Below are 20,986 nucleotides of genomic sequence, written 5' to 3' on the forward strand. Positions count from 1 at the left end.
GACCAATTGTACAATATATACCCATAGGCTCTTGTGACCCTGTACAGTACAAACTAGCAGCATTCAACACCTTAGTAAAACGGGCATACACCCACTCCTCAACAAGGCATGCTCTTAAAAACAAGATTAACAGTTTATCCAATATTGCTCAATGCCATGATTACTATAACCTTATAAGTAAATTATCCAAAAGATTGCATCATCCCCACCTGTCAATGCAAACCAATCCACAGGAGCAAGTAACAACAAATCATAAAGACACTATTCCGCTCACCTATAATCCGTATTTAAGGAAGCTTTATTTGGAGATTGCCAGGAAGAGGCAAATCGGCATCACCTATAAAAGATGCCCTAATATATATCAGCTGCTACGTGATGCAAAGGATGCCCCCAACCAAGACAAGCTATCTGGAGTGTATGCCATCCCATTGAAAGATTATAGATACGAGGAAGATTTATTGTACATCGGCTCCACAAAGCAATCTTTAGGAGCAAGAATTAAAGAACATAAAGCGGACATCCGCCACCAGAGATTTACTACCGCTTTGGCACATTACGCCACAGATCCAGATATCCAGCCAATGTTTGACCAGGCCAAGATCATCCACACCACACCACACCCCTTACACACCATTTGAGATGGATGGAGGCAATTTATATACACAAAACCGCCCGAGATAAGAAATGTATTAACAGCAAAGAGGAGTCATCGATATCCGTCGCATGGCAAATGCTCATATACGATGGATGACATTACAGAAAAGTTTCTACTTCTGCCCATGCACAACGATGACGACATCCACACGAATTTCATTTCGAATCTTTCGCACAGCTCTTTCAAAAACTGTTCCATCGAACGTTTTTTGGCAATTTGTCCGTTTTTCATCTGATGAAGAACTTTTATGTTCGAAAACGTTTGTGACAATTTTATTTATATGAGATAACGCACCGTTTTTGGTTTTTCGTGGACATTATCGTTTATTTATTGCGGTGTGCGGTGGATGTTTTAAAAGATGCAAACTAGAGGAGTCAAGGGTTGCCTTGATGATGCTGAGGGTTGCCTTGGTTGTCTTGGTACTATTCAAGAATGGCGAGAGTCACGGTCCCATTGTTGCTCATAGGCTTGGATGAGGCAGACTTTCTCTTGGAAAGCGGCCTCTTCTAATGGTGGGCAACAATACTTCAATCAAAGGTAACACCAGGGTGACCAGCATGTTATAATTAAGTCATTGGGTTTGTGCAAATGTTAATGCTGCGTGTAGGGATGTCATGTTGACCTCTTATTGGTTGTCAGGAGGGGAGGTAGGATCAGTTTCCCACCATTCAAACTCTGCATCGGTCATCTGTGGAGAGTTGAGTAGTTATCCACTTAACGCCCGGACCCGAGTTAACTCAGGCATGTTACAAAGCGTTACAAAACAAACGGTACTTTGGGCCCCGAAAAAAATTTTTTTTTTTTGATTTTTCAAATGTTTTCTGTCTTAAAATTTTTTGAAAAATTTTTACCCGCGCGAAAAAATTTTATTGCGATTTTAATTAACCTTTAATGACGCGCGATTAACGCTTAATTGTTTTTTTATGGGATTTTTTTATGGAACTTCATTCATCTTTCTAAAGTTCTAGCGTGCCGATTTTTACTTCGGTAAAGTTATTTAAAGCTATTTTCTGATGTCAAAAACAACATCCAATAGTTTTTTAATTTTTTTAATTAATAGATTTTATTATATATTACGTTTAATTAGGTCGGGGGGTCGGAAATTTCAATTAAAATCGTAATTTTAAAAAAATATTTAGAAATATACCGCCATCTAGTATTCACCCTACTTTTTACCCTTCTCCTCCTGAGAGTTTCATGAGAATGTCCCGCGAAACAGGACACCAGCTGTTCTCAAGGTCATCCAGCTGTGTAAACAATGACTCATCGGTGTCAAGTTTCGCGCTAAGGCGAGAAAAAGGAAATTATACTTTGAAGCTTTTTCTTCAAAATTAACACATTTCTTTCGTTTTTTTCAGTTTTAAATATTTTTTATTGCTTTTAATATAAGGTTCTAAAAAAAGTCCACGCCAAGAGGTTAAGTTGCGTTATGAGTTGGATTTTTATAGTATAGTTTGGTCTAAAAATATTTTGTTTTTGAACCGTTATTATGAATAGATGATCACCCACATTCCAGGAGCATTGATCTGGGAGTCAATTCCTAAGAAGAAAACTGAGTTCTTATTCAATATAAGAACTTGGGGATGTATTTGGATGAGATGTGAGCAGAGGCTATCTGCTGCTCCTTCCTAAGTACATTGATCACTACAGAATGGACAGACGACTGATCGGAATAACAAAAAAAAAATCAAGTTATCTGAAATGTTAATTTTCAAAATTATTGTTTAATTGGTTGATTTGACAAGGAATTACCAAGGACTAGAGTAACTGCCAGCAAGGAACATGCAAAGTATAGGTTTATGTGTCTATGTAAATGAGGTAGACAGTACTTGTGATGTTATTATACCAAAAGGATATAAAGGGATGGGAATTCAGTGGCAGAACTGAGAAGGAATTTCCCTAGCTTTGCTAGACATTTGATAAGCATTCTGTACTGCAAAGGAATTGCTGGATCTTTCTTTACTTGATTTACTCTTAATTTACTCACATTTAGTAATAACTATTGTCATTATAAACCATTGTTAATTTAATTAATTATCATCATCAATATTAATCCATTTATTGTTATTGTTAATATATCTTTTGTAACCTGTTTCAATACTATTTTAAATTGTCATAAAACATTGTCATTACTAGTATAACCAATCCTTGGTATTTTTCTTATTTCAATTAACTGCCATTGTTGTTGAAACATGATTGCTTTTTCTTTCCACAGTGTAGTCAGACCTGTGTGTTATAAACCCTATCATATGGTCTAGTCAAGGGATCAGAACCAAAACACTCACACAAATAAGACTAAACTTACAATTTATAGGAATTGCTTTAATAATATTTTGCATATTAACAAATAAAAACGAATTACATAAATTATTTCGGATATTTTGAATTAATTTTTGTAATTCTATATTTTAAACATATTAAAAAATTAATTAATTACCTGTTTATTCAAATCAGAAAGTTTTCTTCTTTGCTCCGTATCCCTCACATTTAATTCTTTATTTAAATTATGTAGTGTTTCTAAATTTTCTTTTATACTTTCAATTTCCACTATGTGGCAATTTTCCATTTGATTTTTCAATTCCATGGCCATCTGAAGTGAATGTTTTTGTTGTTCAAGTTCCTAGAATTAAAAAAGTTGTTAAAATAAATGTTGCTTATAAAATTTTTTTTATAAAACTACATTATTATTATTTTGCTTTAAAATCAGTCTCAACTGAACTAGCAATTTTTCATTTATTAGAAGTTAAAAAATGATTAAATCATTTTTTAAACTTCAACTATATGTGATTCACAAAGGGTCACATATAGAGGTATGGTTCCTTTGACTTTTATGCTCATACAAGCGGGTTTTCAATTTGGACGTCAAAACAACCCTCATTTGGAGCTTGAACTGTACCTTCATTTCTTTTTAAAGAACATATTCATACTCTTTGAATACAAATATCAGCTGTTGTAAAAAGTATTCCTATAAATTGTAAAACTATTATTGGCTGAAGCTGACCTAAAGAGAATGAAAACATTCCCGATAAAGATATTGGCTAGGTTGTGGCTGAAGTTTTAATCTCTAAAACGTGAACGTCGAATGTTGCTTACGAGATAGCAGCACTCTATGTTCAACATTCACATTTTAGAGATGAAAACTTCAGCTGCAACCTTGCTATTGATGATGGTACTCAAGATTCAAAAACTAATGATTTCTTTTTCCTCTTCCAATTTCTAAGTTATCATTTGTGAATTTATAGTTAAATGCTTTTATAATAACGGCAAATGTATGTATAATTAAGGTGACCAACCGTCCTCCTTTTGTAAGTTCTGTCCTCCCTCAACACCCGACTGTAAAAAAATAAGTTGCGAAATAAACCTTGACAATGCGCTTTAATATTAAGTCATGGAAAGTTCGACCGACTCAACACCCATGACCATAAAATAAAAAAAAAAGGTCAATGGATTCACACTAGTCAATATAAACCTATGTGATGATATCGCTTATTCGATATAGTGTTCAAGTTTGCTCGAGTGCGGGCATATTACAATTCAATAATCCGATACTGTTTTATAAAACAGTTAAGAAGGGTGACACCACAATATCCACCCCGGGTGTCACCCATGCTAGCTACACCACTGCACATGCAGTAGAGATTATTATAGTGTATTATTATTGCAATGAATAAAATGTTTCTTTTATTTACAATATTTTTTCCTTCAATTTAGGTGTCCTCCTTTTCATTATAAAAAAGTTGGTCACCTTAGTATAATGTTATTTGCTGAAGTAATTTAAATGACTTTTACCACATTTGTCAATTATCTACACTTATAAATTATACTGTTTATTGAAAAAATATAAATAATAATATTAAAACATTTATTTATTTTTTTTTGGAAGAAAACAGAATTAAAATAGGAGTTAAATGTTAATTTTAATACCTCTATTTTCTTCACATGTTCTTTATTTTGTTTTTCTAATCTTTCACTCAATTGTCTGTTATCTTCTAATAATTTTTTCCCATAGTGAGCAGCAATTTCCAGAGTTTTATCTTTTTCTTCTAACAAATGCTTTAGATTTTCTATATCCATTGTGAGTTCTTAGTTATTTAAAATAAAATAAAAACACATGTAACAGATAAAGAAATTATATAAAGCCAAAATACAAACTTTCCACCGTTTTAAATATGATAAACAAACGTTTTTCCCGACCTGCATAGCGAGAAAGTTACCAAAGCGCCATCTCTGAAATTAAATTTTTTGTTTTTTAATTATTTTCTGAATATTTTTAATAAAATCAATTTCATTATAATATAGACCTATATTTGATATTTTAATACAATTAAATGCAAGTAAATATTACAATAAAGTTGAAACTTCATTATAATTTATATTATTCCATTGTCATCAATATATTTATTTTTTTTCCATTTTTTATTCTTTTCTTCCTGTGGGCACTAACGACCTTTTTAAGTCCTATCGTGAATTCGGGCAGGCCCATAATGGAGCTGCCGAGAAATACAGACAGAGCTGGATATATTTGAGACAGATCGTAGATAGCTATAATATCTAGGCACGCGGCCGGATGGCCGAGCGGTCAATGTTAGCAGCCTGCCGCCCGGGATCGAATCCGAACGGGTCGAAAAATCCCCCGAATTTTTTCGGGGGTGGTCCTTCTGGATATGTCGGTCCCTTCCCTCACCACCCGGCCATCCCATTGTGGGCCTGGCCGAACTCATAATGAATTGCTATAAGAGGCTCTTAAAGGCGGAAAGAGTTAAAAAAAAAAAAAAAAAAATGTAGGCGAGGCGCTTTGTTGCTACTGGCGGAGCACTTGAAGCCGGAAGCGGTAGACGGCCGAGCGGTCAAGGTAGTAGCCTACCGCTCTGGTGGAGCCGGTTTCGAATGCAGACGGGTCGATAAATCCTCAGAAATTTTTGGGGGTGGTCCATCCAGATATGTTAGGCCTCGTCCCTTACCACTCGATTGCCCCATTGTGGGCCTGGCTGAAGCCATAATGGGCTTGCAAAAAGAGGTCCTCTTAGTTGCCACTAAGCCGGTTTTTAAATTCATGGTCCGGATTAATTATTTATTGGTCCGGTTTTCATAAAAATTCTAAAATTATGATGAAACAAAATAAATTTATAAAAATATTTGCGATGGGTGTACTATAGATTACCACCTATGGAATTTTAAGATTATGATTATATATTTGAACTCAAGGGACCGAGACGAGTTCAACGGTATCCTATCTTTAGACCGGAGACGAAAAATAAAAAAGTTATCATACTTTTTAAGTTACCATATTTTTTTAATGTTCTCGTGAAGACGGCACCATAGTTGCTAGTACTGCCATCTTGCGGTAAAGTCTGCAAACCATTCGGACGACGTCGGACTACGGTCATCTCCAGTAGGGTTAACACGCGATACGAGAGCGGAAAGAGCGACGCGACTTTCGATCATCGCGCGATTGCCATTTCAGTTAATGTTACTTATGGCAGCGAACATGGCGGCCGTTCCCACTGTTCGTGCTTCCGACTGACCTCCCGGAGGGGAGCCGCCGGCAGGCAGCCATGTGCTAAACGTCACTAGTTATTGATTCACGGTAGTTCTTGAACAAAGTAAAAAAAGGGGGAAACGTCTACTGAAGGCAATTTTAACGGCAAGCGACGCGACTCCCGATCGCGATAGCGAGGCCGACTTAGCGGAGAGAGCGACACGACTGCCTATCATAGCGCGATCGCTGGAAAAAAGTATGATAACTTTATTATTTTTCGTCTCCAGTCCAAAAGTAGGGTATCGTTGAACTCGTCTCGGTCTCCTCAGTTCAGATATATACTCAAAGACTCGAAATTCCGTAGGTGGTAATCTATAGTATCTCCTTTGCGATTATTTTATTTTAACGGTTAAAGACTTTAACTTCACACCAGCACCAAAACTTATCTCTAGGCTAAGAATGACAGAAAATGTACAGTACTTTTAAAATTCTAACTTGCAAATATCGCTGGCAAATATTACGTTTGTTCCAACACAAGTCCGTGGTTTAAAACTGGCATGCGCATTGTTCAGTTCTTGGCTTGTAAAATGACATTGCGCATGCCTCGTACGGTTCAAATTAGACCCAGTCAGGAACTTGTGTGGAACAAACCTATTGTCCAGGTAAGCAATTTTGAAAAGGTGGCAACATCACTTATTAGTGCCTACAGGGCGGAGATTTAAAAAAAGAACCGGAGAAAAAGTTTGTGTTTCTTTTGAACTCGACGTTGGAAAAGAGAAGGTAAAAGTAAAGAATAACATAAAAACGATAAAGAAAACATTCGGTTATGTTTATTTATCATAGGTAGTGCAGCCGCGTTTCCTATAAAATGTTTCATCCGTACAGTACATCTTTCGCTTCTGAATAAAACTTCGATCTCACTTTTTTCAATTTCTATTTAGCCAATCTCGATGAAATATTTTATTCGACGCGGAACACGATTATAATAAAAAATATTTATCCGGCATTCTAGTCTTTTTTCTTTTTTTTTTGTAACTCTTTCCGCCCTGTGGGCCCTAAGAGGGCCTCTTATAGCAAGCCCATTATGGGTTCGGCCAGATCCACAATGGAGCGGCCGGGTGGTGAGGGACAGGGACCGACATATCCGGATATACCACCTCCCCCCCCCGAAAAATTCCTGGGGATTTTTCGACCCATCCGGATTCGATTCCGGGTCCCCCAGGGCGGCAGGCTGCTAACCTTGACCGCTCGGCCATCCGGCCGCGCCGGCATTCTAGTCAATCCTCTATTAGCAGTAGTTTTTGATGTAATATCTGATTTTCCAACTTGAATCCATAATTAAATTTATATAACTTTCATAAACGTCTTTTCTTCCTGACTCAGAAAGATTTCACTGAGAGCATCCTATATTAATAATGTATAGATAGGGCTAATTATAATATTATACCAGGGGTGGGCAAGCAAGAGTTCAGTGGGAGCCGAAATGTAGGTTTTGCAAAATGCACGGGAGCCGCAGTTCTGTACTGTCGTGGCGAATATTATGGTAAGGCGCAGGATTTTATTATATAATATAAAACAAATATTAAATTTTTCAATAAACATATTTTCATAAAACTATAGAAATAAAATTGTAATAATAATAATAATAATAAGAAGAAATTAACACTTTCAGCAAGAGCCGCTTGTAACTCAAAAAGAGCCGCATTTGCCCATGTCTGATATATACAGTTGAGTCCGCATAAGTCGACACCCCAGGGGAAGTGGAAATGTGTCGAGTTGTCCAATGTGACGACTGAAGCGAAGTTTGAAAAAAACCCACAAAACTACAATTAGGAAAATACAGTAGTGCGTTATACAGTAGTATAGGCTTACAATACATTGTGTCCTCCGTTTACAATTACTCCGTAGATGAAAAACTGAAAAATTCGTTTAGTGTTGTTTGTTTTGAGCACTTAACCGTCTCGACTTTCTTTTTCAACGATCACGAACGCCTTGAAAACATCATCTTCGCAATTGTCAATTGTTGGCAAGTAACGTCTAAGGATTCTTAATGCCTCTAGCGCCGTTCGGATATGTCGGACACCGTCCCTCACCACCCGGTCGCCCCATTGTGGGCCTGGCCGAACCCATAATGGGCCTACTAAAAGAGGCCCTCTTGGTGCCAACAGGAAAGAGTTTAAAAAAAAAAAAAAATGCCTCTAGCGTGAGAAAATGCAAAATTGGATTCTGGTGTGACGTTGATGTGGATTGTATATTTTCTTTTTGTTTATCTGTCATTATTTTACACATAAAAATACATAAAATGTTAAGACATTTTTATTAATATGTATATATATTAATAATATTAATGTATTGTGGGGAAGTATTCGATCTTTAGAGTATTCCCCGTGCAGGAACAAACAAAACAAAACTTCAATGAAATAAATCACACACTCTATGACTCCAATGCAAGGAACTTAAAGTTTATTTTAGTCCTTCCAATCACTACTCTGTCCCTTCGCTATAACAGACACTAAAACAAAAGAAACAACACACACACACACACAAAAACAATCTCGCGACTCTATCGTCTACACGTCTACTCTCAATTCTTTCTTCCGAAAAGTCCTTCTTCTTCCGTTGAGCATGCGCGATCTCCCTCCCCCTCTGTTTTTTCTTCCGAAAACGCGGCCCATTCTTTCTTTACCCTGCGGCCCACCCAAGGATCACGCAATAGAACACGTGATCTTTGGACCACATATCTCCCCTTCTCCCATTAACTTTTACAACAGGAAGCTTTTACGCTATGAGGGCCTCTCCCTTCTTTACACCGTGAACCACCCAAGGGGTTGGTTACGAGCCGGTTAGGCAACAGAACACGTGGCCTTCAGACCACAGTATTATTATATTATTAAATATATTAATTATATATTAATAAATAAATCGACTCCCCCTCCTGAAAAAAAATGAGTTCGCACCACGCGTGCGGAGTGAATTCAAATTTTCAGGAGGGGTGACGACTTATCAGAGTGTGGGACAGCAAAAGTATGTCGACTTATCCAGTAGTGACGAGTTAAACGGTGTCGAGTAAACCGGAGTTTTTTTTAACATTAATGCCTATGTAAGTCCGCCGGAACCACAGAATACTGACTACTTAACCGATGGTGTCGAGTTATCCGGGTGTCGACTTATGCGGACTCGACTGTACAGTACTGTACTTACGGACGTCTCATTTTAGCGTCAAAATATATCGCTCGTGTGCGCATTGGCACTAAGATGTCGCGTCTACTAGCGTCGACGACGAAATGTCTTGACAACGGCGGTAGGGTGTTTAGCCTACCGCTTTGGGAGACTTAGGAACGACTCTGGAGGGGTCGAAAAATCACAAGAATTTTCCGAGAGCTCGTTTTCCCATCCCACACCACCGGCGCTGCATTGTGGACCTGTGATGTGGGATGAGGCGTAGCTACCGTGGTGCAGTTGAAGCAAACTGCTCCAGGCGCACGAATCACCAGGGCGCCAAGTTAGAAAGGGCGAAATAAAAACTTGTAAAAACATTTGTAAAAAAATTTTTGGATTTAATAATTAATCAGTTAACTATTATATTTGAATTCGTTATGTACACTTTTTAAGTGCTTATCACCTGCTCATCTGATAAAAATATTCTGGAAAGATGAGGATTGTTACAATCGGCATATCCCTCCGACATTTCGCTTAGTTCTGGACCTCAACTACTTCGATTTAAAATGTATTTTTATACTCAGGTAAAAAAAATTACTTCTATACGCCAAGTTGCCGAACTACTCGTACTTTTAATTCACACCGCACCCTCAAGTAGCTTCTCCGACATTATTGCCAGCATGCCTGATTTTTTAAACTTTACAGGTGACGACAGCGATAGAAGAACGATGTTTTCCAAAACTAAAATTAATCAAAATTTATTTAAGAAGCAGCTTGTCAATCATCATCTTAGCTCTTTGGCTACTGTATCAATTGAAGGATCAATGTCGACTTGATCTGGAGAAAGTGATTAACCGATTTGCATTTTTCGATTTAGGACACTTTGAAACGGCTAGAAATGCAAAACAATCAGGGGTAATTTCTGTATGTATCGATGTTACTGTTTGTGGCACGATTTTGTTCACCCTGTTTGAAGCCTAATAACTCCTGTGCTTTTTGTCGAAAATTTCCTAAATTTTGCAGGGAGGTACATTTCGCCAATACAATTTATATAATATGTAGTATTATTAGGTCTTCCGTACTTAAAGAATTATAATTTGTTTCATTATTATATTTGTATTTATTAAATTGAATATCTTATTGTTGAATTGCTTCGAATCTCAAATAAATTGTTATTAAGTAAGGTTTTAAGTCGAAATAATTAAATATATGTTTTTATACTAGATGTTCAAAATAAATTTCGCGACTTCTTCCGCGGAACAAGGGAGCACACCGATTTTACTTGCTCCAGGGCTCAAAATCTGTAGCTACGCCACTGGGGTTGGGAACCTCATTTTAGGTCCGAATAAAAAAGATATAAAGAATAAAAGAAAAGAAAGCGGAGAAAATAACTAGAAAAATATTAAATTTAATTATTAATACATTACATTGAGAATTAACATTGCAATTAGGCAATAAGATAGCCTTTTAAATTATAGCAATTGTGAGTTCGACCAGACCCACAATGGGAGTGGCCGAGTAGTGAAGGATTGGGTCCAACAAATTTGCCAATGAAAAATTCATAAAGTTGCTCGGCCGGATTTGATATAGGATTCCCCAGAGCGGTAAGTTGATGCCTCGGCTATCTGGACGTCTATTATTAAATCTGACGAACGCAATTAAAACTACTCGCGATCAACATGATAAAGAATGCGTCACATCTGATATTATAGATTCACGTCAGTCAACAAATGACCATAAAAATACTTTTTCGGTAAAAACTAATTAATTTATAAATTATAAAATTAGAAGTTATATTAATTAACTTATAAATTTATGTTATAAATAAGGAAAAATAAATTTAGTGTCATTTTAAAATAAATGTTACAGTATGTTGTAATATATTAAAAATTAATCTGGATTTTAATCTTTTTGTTTATGTTCTTTCTTCTTTTTTATTTCTTAGAGTTTTGTCATATATGATTTGTAAGACAAAATTCTAAATAAGCTTCGCAAATCTTATTAACACATATATACAATTTTTTTTAATGTAATTTGATTCGTGTTGTAATTTGAATCAGTCTATTTTTAACTAGTCTTTATTTAAATATTTTCCGTAATTCTAAAGATAATTTCTTTGGCTCAGTTACAAGTTTAAAGTTAAATGAGTGTTGTAAACATAACCCAAAAATTTTTCTTAACATGCGCCACTATAAAATAAAATCAAAAAGAAGTGCCGATTTTTTAATATAAAAATAAATTTGGTTTCTTAAAATTGTTAATTAAAATTTATTAGGTTAAGGTTTCGCTGGATTTCAAAATTACAACTTGGTCTTGAAAACAAGGAATTCCTTGCAAGGTCAAGTTAGCCCAATTGCAATAGTGCTACCTTATGGAGCGCTGATCTGATGTTGAATCAGTTTGAAGCATCTTGCATAATGTATGATGCCAAGTTTTGGTCAATATACAACTGTCTCATAGGACAATAAACAAATATTGTTCATTGATTTTTTTTTTTATATTTGGGGAACAGGCTAGAAGTAATGAATATTCTGTTTTGTTTGTTGATGGAATTTGAAGTTCCCTTGGGAATTAGTAAAAAGGCAACAGAGATGAAAAGGGGATACACGTGTTCCAAGTGCTCCAACGTACAGGCGCCCCTCGTTGTGGTCATATTTTAAATTGACATTATGGCATTTTTTAAATGTCAGAACATGCCGTGGCTCTTTAAAAACAGTCAAGACGCGAAATTTCTTGTTGAGGCTGTGGCTCGGTTGAACCTTGTTTTTCTTTTTGTTTCTCTTTCTTCCACTATTTTTCTTTTATAAACTTCACTTCCGGCCTTTGTTCTCTTGACCTCTCCGTAATTGGTTGACTTTATGATCCGATGGGTCTCTAGCGAAAAAAGGGTGACATCGGATTGGCCAAAGGGGACTGGCAGGTGAGGATAGAGAGAGAAAAGCTGAGAAAATCGTCGCTTTTTGAAGAGAAGATCTGGGAAGGAGAAGACCTAGATGTCAGTGAGTACGGAAAGAAGGCCCCTCTAGAATAACGGACTCAAGGTTTATTTTTTCCAGTCACCCTCTTTTGACCCTTCTCTTTTTCTATCGAAAATAAAATTTAATTTTTATCAACCCCATCTTGATCTAAGGCCCTTTATTTTGTAAATTTAGTTAAGTTTTAGTTAAGCTAGACATAAATAGAACAAGTCCTTTGTTTTTTTTCGGCACGTGGGATCAATCGGTAATACTATTACGGATGGTCCCAAGTATCTTTGTACTTTCCTAGTTCGTAAGTGTGTACATTAATTTCTTCGAAAACTATCAGTATTAACTATAAATAATAAACTTTTAATTTTATCAACGCCGAGCGGTTCTTCGGACTCAGTCATTTGCTCTCGGTTACAAGGCTGTTTCTGTAAAGACACAACGCGGTTTGGTTTTTTGCTCATTGAGCGTTTTCGGTCTTTCAGCTTACCACACTGTACTGTACGTATAGAATAAGGATTACACAAGATACTTGAATGTATGTGTAAACTTTTTTTAATCTCGTCAGTTTTCTTTGTAATTCTATTAATGAAAAATTATACACTCTTTGACAAAAAAGTCGACGCACCAAGAAAGAATTATCCGACTAGAACAAAATTTGATGCGTTTATTGAACATGCACAGAAAAAGAAATGATTACAGTTTCGGAACAGTTTGATAATTTATTCCAGAGAAAGAGATACACAAAGAGAGGAAGTCAATAAGACATTGGCCTACCTCTTGCATGAATACAAGCTGCCGGCGTGGCATTTTTTCATATAGTTGACGGATGCGTCCTGAGGGATATCTTGCCAAACAGTGTTCAATTGATAGGCTATGTCGTCAACATTTCCAGATGGTTGTAGGCGAGCCCTATCATGCTCCAAACATGCTCAATTGGAGAGAGACATTTGGCGATCTGACTGACCAAGAAAAGATAATGCAACCACGAAGACATTTACGTGAGAGGCATGCCGTGTGTAACTTAGCATTGTCTTGTTGGAAACTATGCCCTTGGTGCTGCAAAAGGAATGGTACACAAGTTTCAGAATGTCGTCAATGTATCGCTTTGCTGTGAGGGTGCCATGAATTACCATTAAGGGATCCAGTTATCAAAAGAAATAGCGCCCCAAACATATCTTTCTGTTGTTGGGCCATGTTGCGTTCAACAGTAGAAACGGTATTCCGGCGATAACCGGAATGTCTCCATATATGTCTGCGCTGATCATCGCGACTCAGTTCAAAGTGAGACTCGTCACTGAAGACGATTTATCCCCAATCAGCAGTTTCACGTTAATCGAACCAATTATTGTAATTATTCTTGATGATGCCTACGATTCAGTAGGCAGCCAGTGTAATGGGCGTCGTGAGCGTAGATTCTGCGTAGAGTCGTCCAATAATATATTGGCGATCGCGGCCGGATGGCCGAGCGGTCAAGGTTAGCAGCCTGCCGCCCTGGGGGACCCGGAATCGAATCCAGACGGGTCGAAAAATCCCCAGGAATTTTTCGGGAGTGGTCCATCCGGATATGTCGGTCCCCGTCCCTCACCACCCGGCCGTCCCATTGTGGGCCTGGCCGAACCCATAATGGGCTTGCTATAAGAGGCCCTCTTAGTGCCCACTGGGCGGAAAGAGTTACAAAAAAAATCCTGGTGATCGCTTCGGCATTGATCACACATTGGATGGTCGATAGTGACGACTCCGGTGCTGTTCGAACAATCGCTCTGTCTTCCCATTCTGTCTTCATTCTAGGCCATCCACTATCTGTTTTTCTCTGGACTTTGTCATTCAAGTCCCATTCATGCCAGCATCGTCTAATTACCGCACCACTCTGACCAAAATGTTGGGCAATACATCGATTTGTTCATCCACTATCTTTTAGTCCGATGACACGTCTTCTTTCAAACTCCGCCATATGGTTATAGTGGGCACGAATTCGACGGCAAGGCATTGTTTCACAATAAACGACGATCAGCGTAATCAAATTCTACTGGAAGTTAGGCCCCTCAAAGAAAGAATTCTTTTATATACACCATCATAATCGGGACTTCCAATGCACGTAGCTCAAACCATCCATTCATTCAATGTTAAAGTTTTATCATTTGCATATTTATTGATAGTTGAAAAGTATTTGAATATGACATTTCATTTCAATTGGATTATTTTTTGAGTATGCGTCTTTTTTTGTCAGAGTATACCATCGCGTTTAAGTTAAGAAAGTTATTTTTAAACAAATGCTTAAAAGTATGCATTTATTAATTGAATAACTCAAAGTTAATCAAATATTTGAAGAAACTATCCACATCTAATTTATTACTTGAAATAAAGAATACGTGGAAAAGAAGGTAACTTTCAGAAGAAATAACAATAAAAACAATTCGATATACCGTATTTACTCGCATATAAGACGAGGTTTTTATTTATTTATCATAGCTTCAAAATCCTAGGTAATCCTATAAGCGCGAACGAAAGATTCTTTGCGTTTTTGCAAATAATTTTTGTGAATCGTTATTCGCATTTTTTACTGGGTGCCTACCCTCTTGTATTTAAAAACAAGTATTTTACCTGGGTCGTTTGAATCATTCTTGTATATTGTCGGGAGTAAAGATGAATAGCAATAGAAAAAGCAAAGCTTTCGTATTGAATTCCAGATTGAAATTCCAAAATCACATGGAAACACGGTATAAGTTTTAATCTATTCCCACGTACAAACAGATAATTATTCGGAAATCATAATTCGGAGAAACTCATAAGTGTAATCGACGGAAAGTGAATTCGACTGTTAAGAATTGGGAAAAAAAGGTTCCCGATTGTCCAGCTTTACACGTACAAAGTATGTTGTCGATTTTACAAGATTTTTCCTTAAAGCTAGTAATTTTTGCGGGACAATGTGTGCATTTACGTTCATTTGATGTTTTACCTGGGATTAAACGAAATAAAATTAGAATTGTATTAATAAAACTTTTTTTTTTTTCATCTTTAAAGTCGCACCTCGTCCTATATACGAGGTCGTCTTATATTCGAGTAAATACAGTAATTTGAAAAGCACTTGAAATTCATCCTTATTATCAATTGTTTAATATATAATTAGCTATTTCAAATTATGTTCATGTTTTTAAAATCTGAAAATAGTAACATACGATGCAATTGCATGGCAATATCATACATTCTTTTGTAAAATTAAAGTGAAATAAATAGTCATATCGTAATTTGCGAACATAAAATAATAGTTTTTAACTTTATACGAACAAGTGTAAAATAAATTTTAGACTTAAATATATCAATACATTATATTTATCTATTATAATTTTTGCGTTATCAAAATATATAATACTTTAAATTCTTTTATTTTTAAGTTCTTAAATTCATAAAATAAAATTTAATTACAGAGATTTGAGAACATTAAAAATATAAAAAAAGAATATAAATGAAATCTGTGAAAAAATAATTGTACTTTTTTAAACTTTTAGACAATATTTATATGAAGCATCATAAAATGAAATTTTGTTAAGTGTAGAAGAGAATCAACTCAACAGCTTTGGTCTATTTATTACTTATATATAGCATAGTTTACGTCGCTGCATGATTAATAAATGAGGAAAATAAACAATGAAGAAAACATCAAAGTTCAAATAATTCGACAAAATGCGATTTTGTTCGTGAACTTCAATCTTTGATGTTTATATTCTTCCGTTCATATAGTGTGTAATGTGTTGGTGTCACGCATCAATCGATTAATCAATGTACTGTACAGTACAATATTTTTGAAAGGAATTAAAATGAAATACATAACAAAATAATATAACATATTTTTGTAAAAAAAATGAACTTCTGAATTATCTGGTTAAGTGAAAAATAAGCTAAAAATCAATGTTTATAAATAGCTGATATAAGCATTGATTGTTTTTCTAATTACAGTGATGTCATTATAGTCTTATACAAATGTATGCGAGGAGAATATTGGAATGAAGCTTTCAGGAATTTGAAGCGCTTCTTGGCCTTATGGCCAAGACCAAGACTTGATAAGTCGGTATAGGTATAGGTCTTGTAAGCCCATAGGGTCGAGTTGGGAGGTGTTTCGTCGTGCCGAGTGTTCCTGCCGTGGCCGTGATTCTGCTGTTCCTGTGCTGGTGAAGTTACCTGCTGTTCCCGGAGTTGGGCTCGTTAACCTGTGGCGACCAGTTGTTCCCGTCTGTTCCTGGTGTTCCGGCTATCCTGGGTGCTGCCTTTGGTGCTCCTTGCAGGTGTTGGTGTCATCTCCGAACATCAGGATTGGACTTGGTGCTTTCCCGACTGTTTGGTGCTCTTGGACTTTGTGTTTGGTGACCGCTAGCCTTGGTTACTGCTTGGACTTTGTTTTTCTGAAAGAAAAAGAACGGTAATTGACATTAAAGATGACAGAATTAGAGATTGGTGAGTTGTCTTTAAAATTCTATTGTAAAGCGACAATGTCGTGGAAGATAGTTGTTAAAAGAATTTTGGAAGAATTAGTTAATACAGAGGCAATAGTGCAAGTAGAGGAACTGTCAGTGAATGACTGTATTATGACTTTTGCTAGTGAAGAAATTAAATGGAAGGTCTTTGATATTGAATGGAAAGTAGATGGAGAAAGGATAGAAGTTAGTTGTGTTAGAGGAAATGTGAATGAGAATAATGTTAAGAAGAGTACCATATGAAATTAAGAATAAAGAGATAGAGGAAAAGTTATTAGAATATGGGAAAGTTAGATCGATAGCAAAAGAGTACTATTTGCCGAATTTAAAGATAGTGACTGGAACTAGAATAGTGAGTCTGGTTATGATGAAAGAAGTTCATAACTTTTTAGTAATAAGAAGATGTAAGATACGAGCCGATTGTAGAGGAGTAAGATGGTTGTGTGGAAATTGTTTAGAGAAAGATCATAGAATGAGGGATTACTCAAAAATAAAGTGTTTTTCTTGTAATGAAGTAGGACATAGGAAAAGGGACTGTGATAGAAAGATAGGTGAAGAGATTGTGGAGATAAGTGATGATAGAAATGAAGAAAATGAAATAGTGGCAGAGGAAATGGTACAGGAAACTCAAGAGAAAGGTTTAGATGATAGTGTTACGAAAATAAAAGATGCATTAGTACAGGTGTACGATATATGTGAGAAAAGTATTGAGGAACAAACGGAGATTGAGAAAGATAATAAAAAGAGAGCAAGGGATAGCCCTGGTAGTGATGTACAGGAAGTTAAGAAAGGAAACATAGAGAAGGAAAAGGAAGTGAAAAAAGTGATAAAAAAGAAGGAAAAGTTTAGAATAACGGACGAGATGAGACTTGACTGGGGAGAATCGTCATTAAATCGTTGGCCTAGAATGTATGTGGTTAAATTGGGAAAACAGACATACAGGAAATCAATAGTGGAATTACAAGAAGAAGGATGGTGTAGTTTTCACTTTGCTTTATGGTTAGATATAATTAAAGAAAAGAATGAAGAGAAAAGAGAAGTGTTAAAAAAAGAATTGATATCAGATTTAAAAGTGTTGGTGAAATCACCTTTTGCAATGAAAGTGATAAAAGAAACAATAGTGGCTTGTGACGAAAGTTTAGTTTGTTGTACTTAACTGTTTGTTGAACTTTATTTGTTTATTGATTTAAGGTTTTGGTGTTTAGATTGTTGTTAGTTTTAAAAGTTCTTTGAACTTGTAGTATACGCAAGGTTTCATTATTGATGTTTAATGATTGATGTTTACTTTTGGATTATGTGCAGTTTAAGGGTTACTGACTTTGTTGTGTTGATACTTACCAGTTGTTTGTTGATAGTAGTTTTGTCGGTTAACAAGTTGTGTCGTGTTGTTACTAACATGCTGCGTTTGAAGGCCTTGTTGTAATCTGAAAAGAATTGTCGGTTCAGTTTGATTTGTATGTTTTTGTACGGTGAGCCTCATCTTTACGCCATCCATCTGTGGTTCGGGGTTTCGGTACTGGTTTCCCCCGTCCGGGTGGTCGATGGATGGTATGGGATAAAAGGCCTGTGGTACAATAGTCAGTTTTGCTGGCTATTGTGCTGCTCAAAACTTTAAAAAAACGCAGTATCTGTTCGCTTTCCTGGGCTGGGGCCTTTGCCGGCAGCCTATAGGGGCACAGAGACCTGCCGTTTGATCGAGGCCATGAGGCTGGCGTTCCTACCGTGCTGGGGCTTTTGCCGGCAGCAATACGGTTATGTTTGGAACTGCGAGCATCGTTTGCACTCCTCCCCCCGGGGGGCTCTGCACTCGGTGTTTTGCGGGAACTTTGGTTCCCATCAAACTTTGATTCGCAGTAGTAATAGTAATAAAAACGATAATTACACATTTTCAAAATGGATAAGGCATCAGCCTACTGCTTTGTGGGAGTCGTGCGAGCGACCCCAGGAATTTTTCGGAGTGGTCTGCTCTGATTGCCCCCATTGTGAGTCTTGCCGAACCCATGATGAGTATAGTTTTTTTTTTTTTTTTTTTTTTGCATTTTTCGCTCTGTGGGCCTTTTGTGGCCAGGCTCACAATTCGTTTGCGCCAACGATAGATCTGACACCTAGCGGTATTAGCGCGAACTACATAATGGCGGCTGCTGTGGGTATAAAGTAGTTTGTTAGAATAGAAAGTGTTCACCCTATCTAATATAGGCCATCGTCAGGTTTAATATTATAAATATTTCAAAATGGAACGTACCGTTTTCGAATATTTAACATATTTAAAATTCCTTTCGTTCCTTCAGCCTGTGCTATAATTGATAATATTGTGTTGTGTCGTTTGTCAACGTTGTATCAAATGCTCTTTTTCTTATAAAAATCGAGAATGATCTGTAAAAGAGCACCTAATATCTGTAGCTTGCTACGGAACGATAAAGACAGCGTAAAAAATGAAGGTAAAGCTGGGGTATATAAAATTCCATTTGAAAATCAACAGTTGGGAATCGAAAAAGATTATGTGGGTGTGACTAGAAGAAACCTGGCGGTACGTCTGCGAGAACATACATACAATTTTGACAAAGGACACAACACTATTAGCAAATTATGGCACAGACTGAAGGAGCGATTGTAAAATGGGAAGAGGCTAAAGTCATTTAAACGGTGCACTCTCCATCCATTGCGTTGGAGATGGAAAAGGTGGAAATTTATGAAAAGTAAAATGAAAAACCGTTGCCTAAATGCTATGGATGCTAATGCGCTTCCAACAGCGTGGAAATATATAATAGAAAAAAGAATGACACTTAAGAACCCTTAATCATTTCTTTCTACTTAGCTTTGTTTTCTATGTTTTATTTGTTTATTTATTTATTTAATATACACACTTCTTTCAATTTATTTTAAAGTTAAATTATTTTTTGAATTTTAAATATGTAAAATATTCAAAAACGGTACGTTCCATTTTGGAACATTTATAATATTAAATCATGACGATGGCCTATATTAGATAGGGTGAAAACATTTGTATAAAAGAATTTTAAGCTCAGCAAAATTAGCTGTGGTGAAACTGAAGTGAATTGTTTGCTGAGAAAGAGCTGGATAGATGTGAAGTTATCAGTTTTAGTATTTCCTCTCCTTCTGTAAGACATCTTTTTCGATCAGCCACATATTCTAAAATGTCACAAAGTGTAATCATCGTGACATAAACAACTACGAAATCAACTAGGATTAATGTCGGATACAAATGCGAATAAAACGTTTTGACTACAGAGAGAAAAGTTATTAAAAAGACAACACACAAGTAACTCTCGTACGTTGTCAAGCACGCTATACCCTTTGTGGCAGCCATTTTGGTCGACTCATACGCCACCTATATTTACTGGCACAAGCGAATAAAATATTTGTCCACAAACAAATATGAATTAGCATTTTATATGATCGATTCTGGAGATCTATTGTTATTACTGAAAACTAAAATTATAATTTCAATATGATAGTGCGACAAAATACAGTACATTTTAGACAGTTTAGCTGATTTCCTGAAAGTTTTGTTTATTTTTCATTTTTACCTTTAGAACTGTGATCTATCAACTAACTATTTTACTAAAATTTGTCAGGATGTTTCTTTTGTCTGCATATTTTTGTGCATATAGATGACTGTAGTCCATATGCTGCAACTTCGTGCATGAAACGAAGTGGCTACCTCATCATTGCATGCTATAAAATGTGTTTTCTCGTTTCCTGTCTCATTGTAGAAGCAATAGCAGTGTCCCGATAAAAATGTTAACATCCGTTAATTATTATAAATTTAGACCCGGGGCAATTGATAGCAATGGTTTGCGAACTATTTCTTGCCTGCGGAGGTATGAACGAAGTTATAGCAAACCGACTATACCAGGGGTGGGCAAGCAAGAGTTCAGTGGGAGCCGAAATGTAGGTTTTGCAAAATGCGTGGGAGCCGCAGTGTCGTGGCGGATAGTATGGTAAGGCGCACGATTTTATTATATAATATAAATATAATATAAAACAAATATTAAATTTTTTAATAAACATATTTTCACAAAATTATAAAAATAAAATTGTAAAAATAATAATAAAAAACCAGAAATTAACACTTTCAGCAAAGCCGCATGTAACTCAAAAAGAGCCGCATTTGCCCATGTCTGGACTATAGTATCATTATTTTTCATCCCAATCTTCATTACTAGCATCTCATCAATCATCTTACAATTTCTAGAATGTGAAACGAACTAAAATCAAGCACACAAACTTGAAA

General features: G+C 36.2%; 1 protein-coding gene across 2 annotated transcripts in view; it reads right to left on the reverse strand.

Annotated features, from left to right (window-relative positions):
• LOC136976887 (protein Spindly-B-like) overlaps positions 1–20,986 on the reverse strand; it is a 126,346-nt gene that overhangs the window by 33,097 nt on the left and 72,263 nt on the right. Inside the window, exons 1-3 of one of the 2 annotated variants that reach the window (XM_067272259.1) lie at positions 4,815–4,868; positions 4,580–4,744; positions 3,093–3,275 (exon numbers count right to left, since the gene is read on the reverse strand). In XM_067272259.1, coding sequence (XP_067128360.1) covers positions 3,093–3,275; positions 4,580–4,729 — 333 coding nt within the window. In that variant the 5' untranslated portion in view covers positions 4,730–4,744; positions 4,815–4,868. Of the gene's footprint in view, positions 1–3,092; positions 3,276–4,579; positions 4,745–4,814; positions 4,869–20,986 lie in introns of those variants that run through there. The other variant, XM_067272261.1, reaches the window with a different exon arrangement.

Source organism: Centruroides vittatus, unplaced genomic scaffold (assembly GCF_030686945.1).
Source record: "Centruroides vittatus isolate TY-2023 unplaced genomic scaffold, ASM3068694v2 contig_426, whole genome shotgun sequence".
Taxonomy (NCBI): domain Eukaryota; kingdom Metazoa; phylum Arthropoda; class Arachnida; order Scorpiones; family Buthidae; genus Centruroides; species Centruroides vittatus.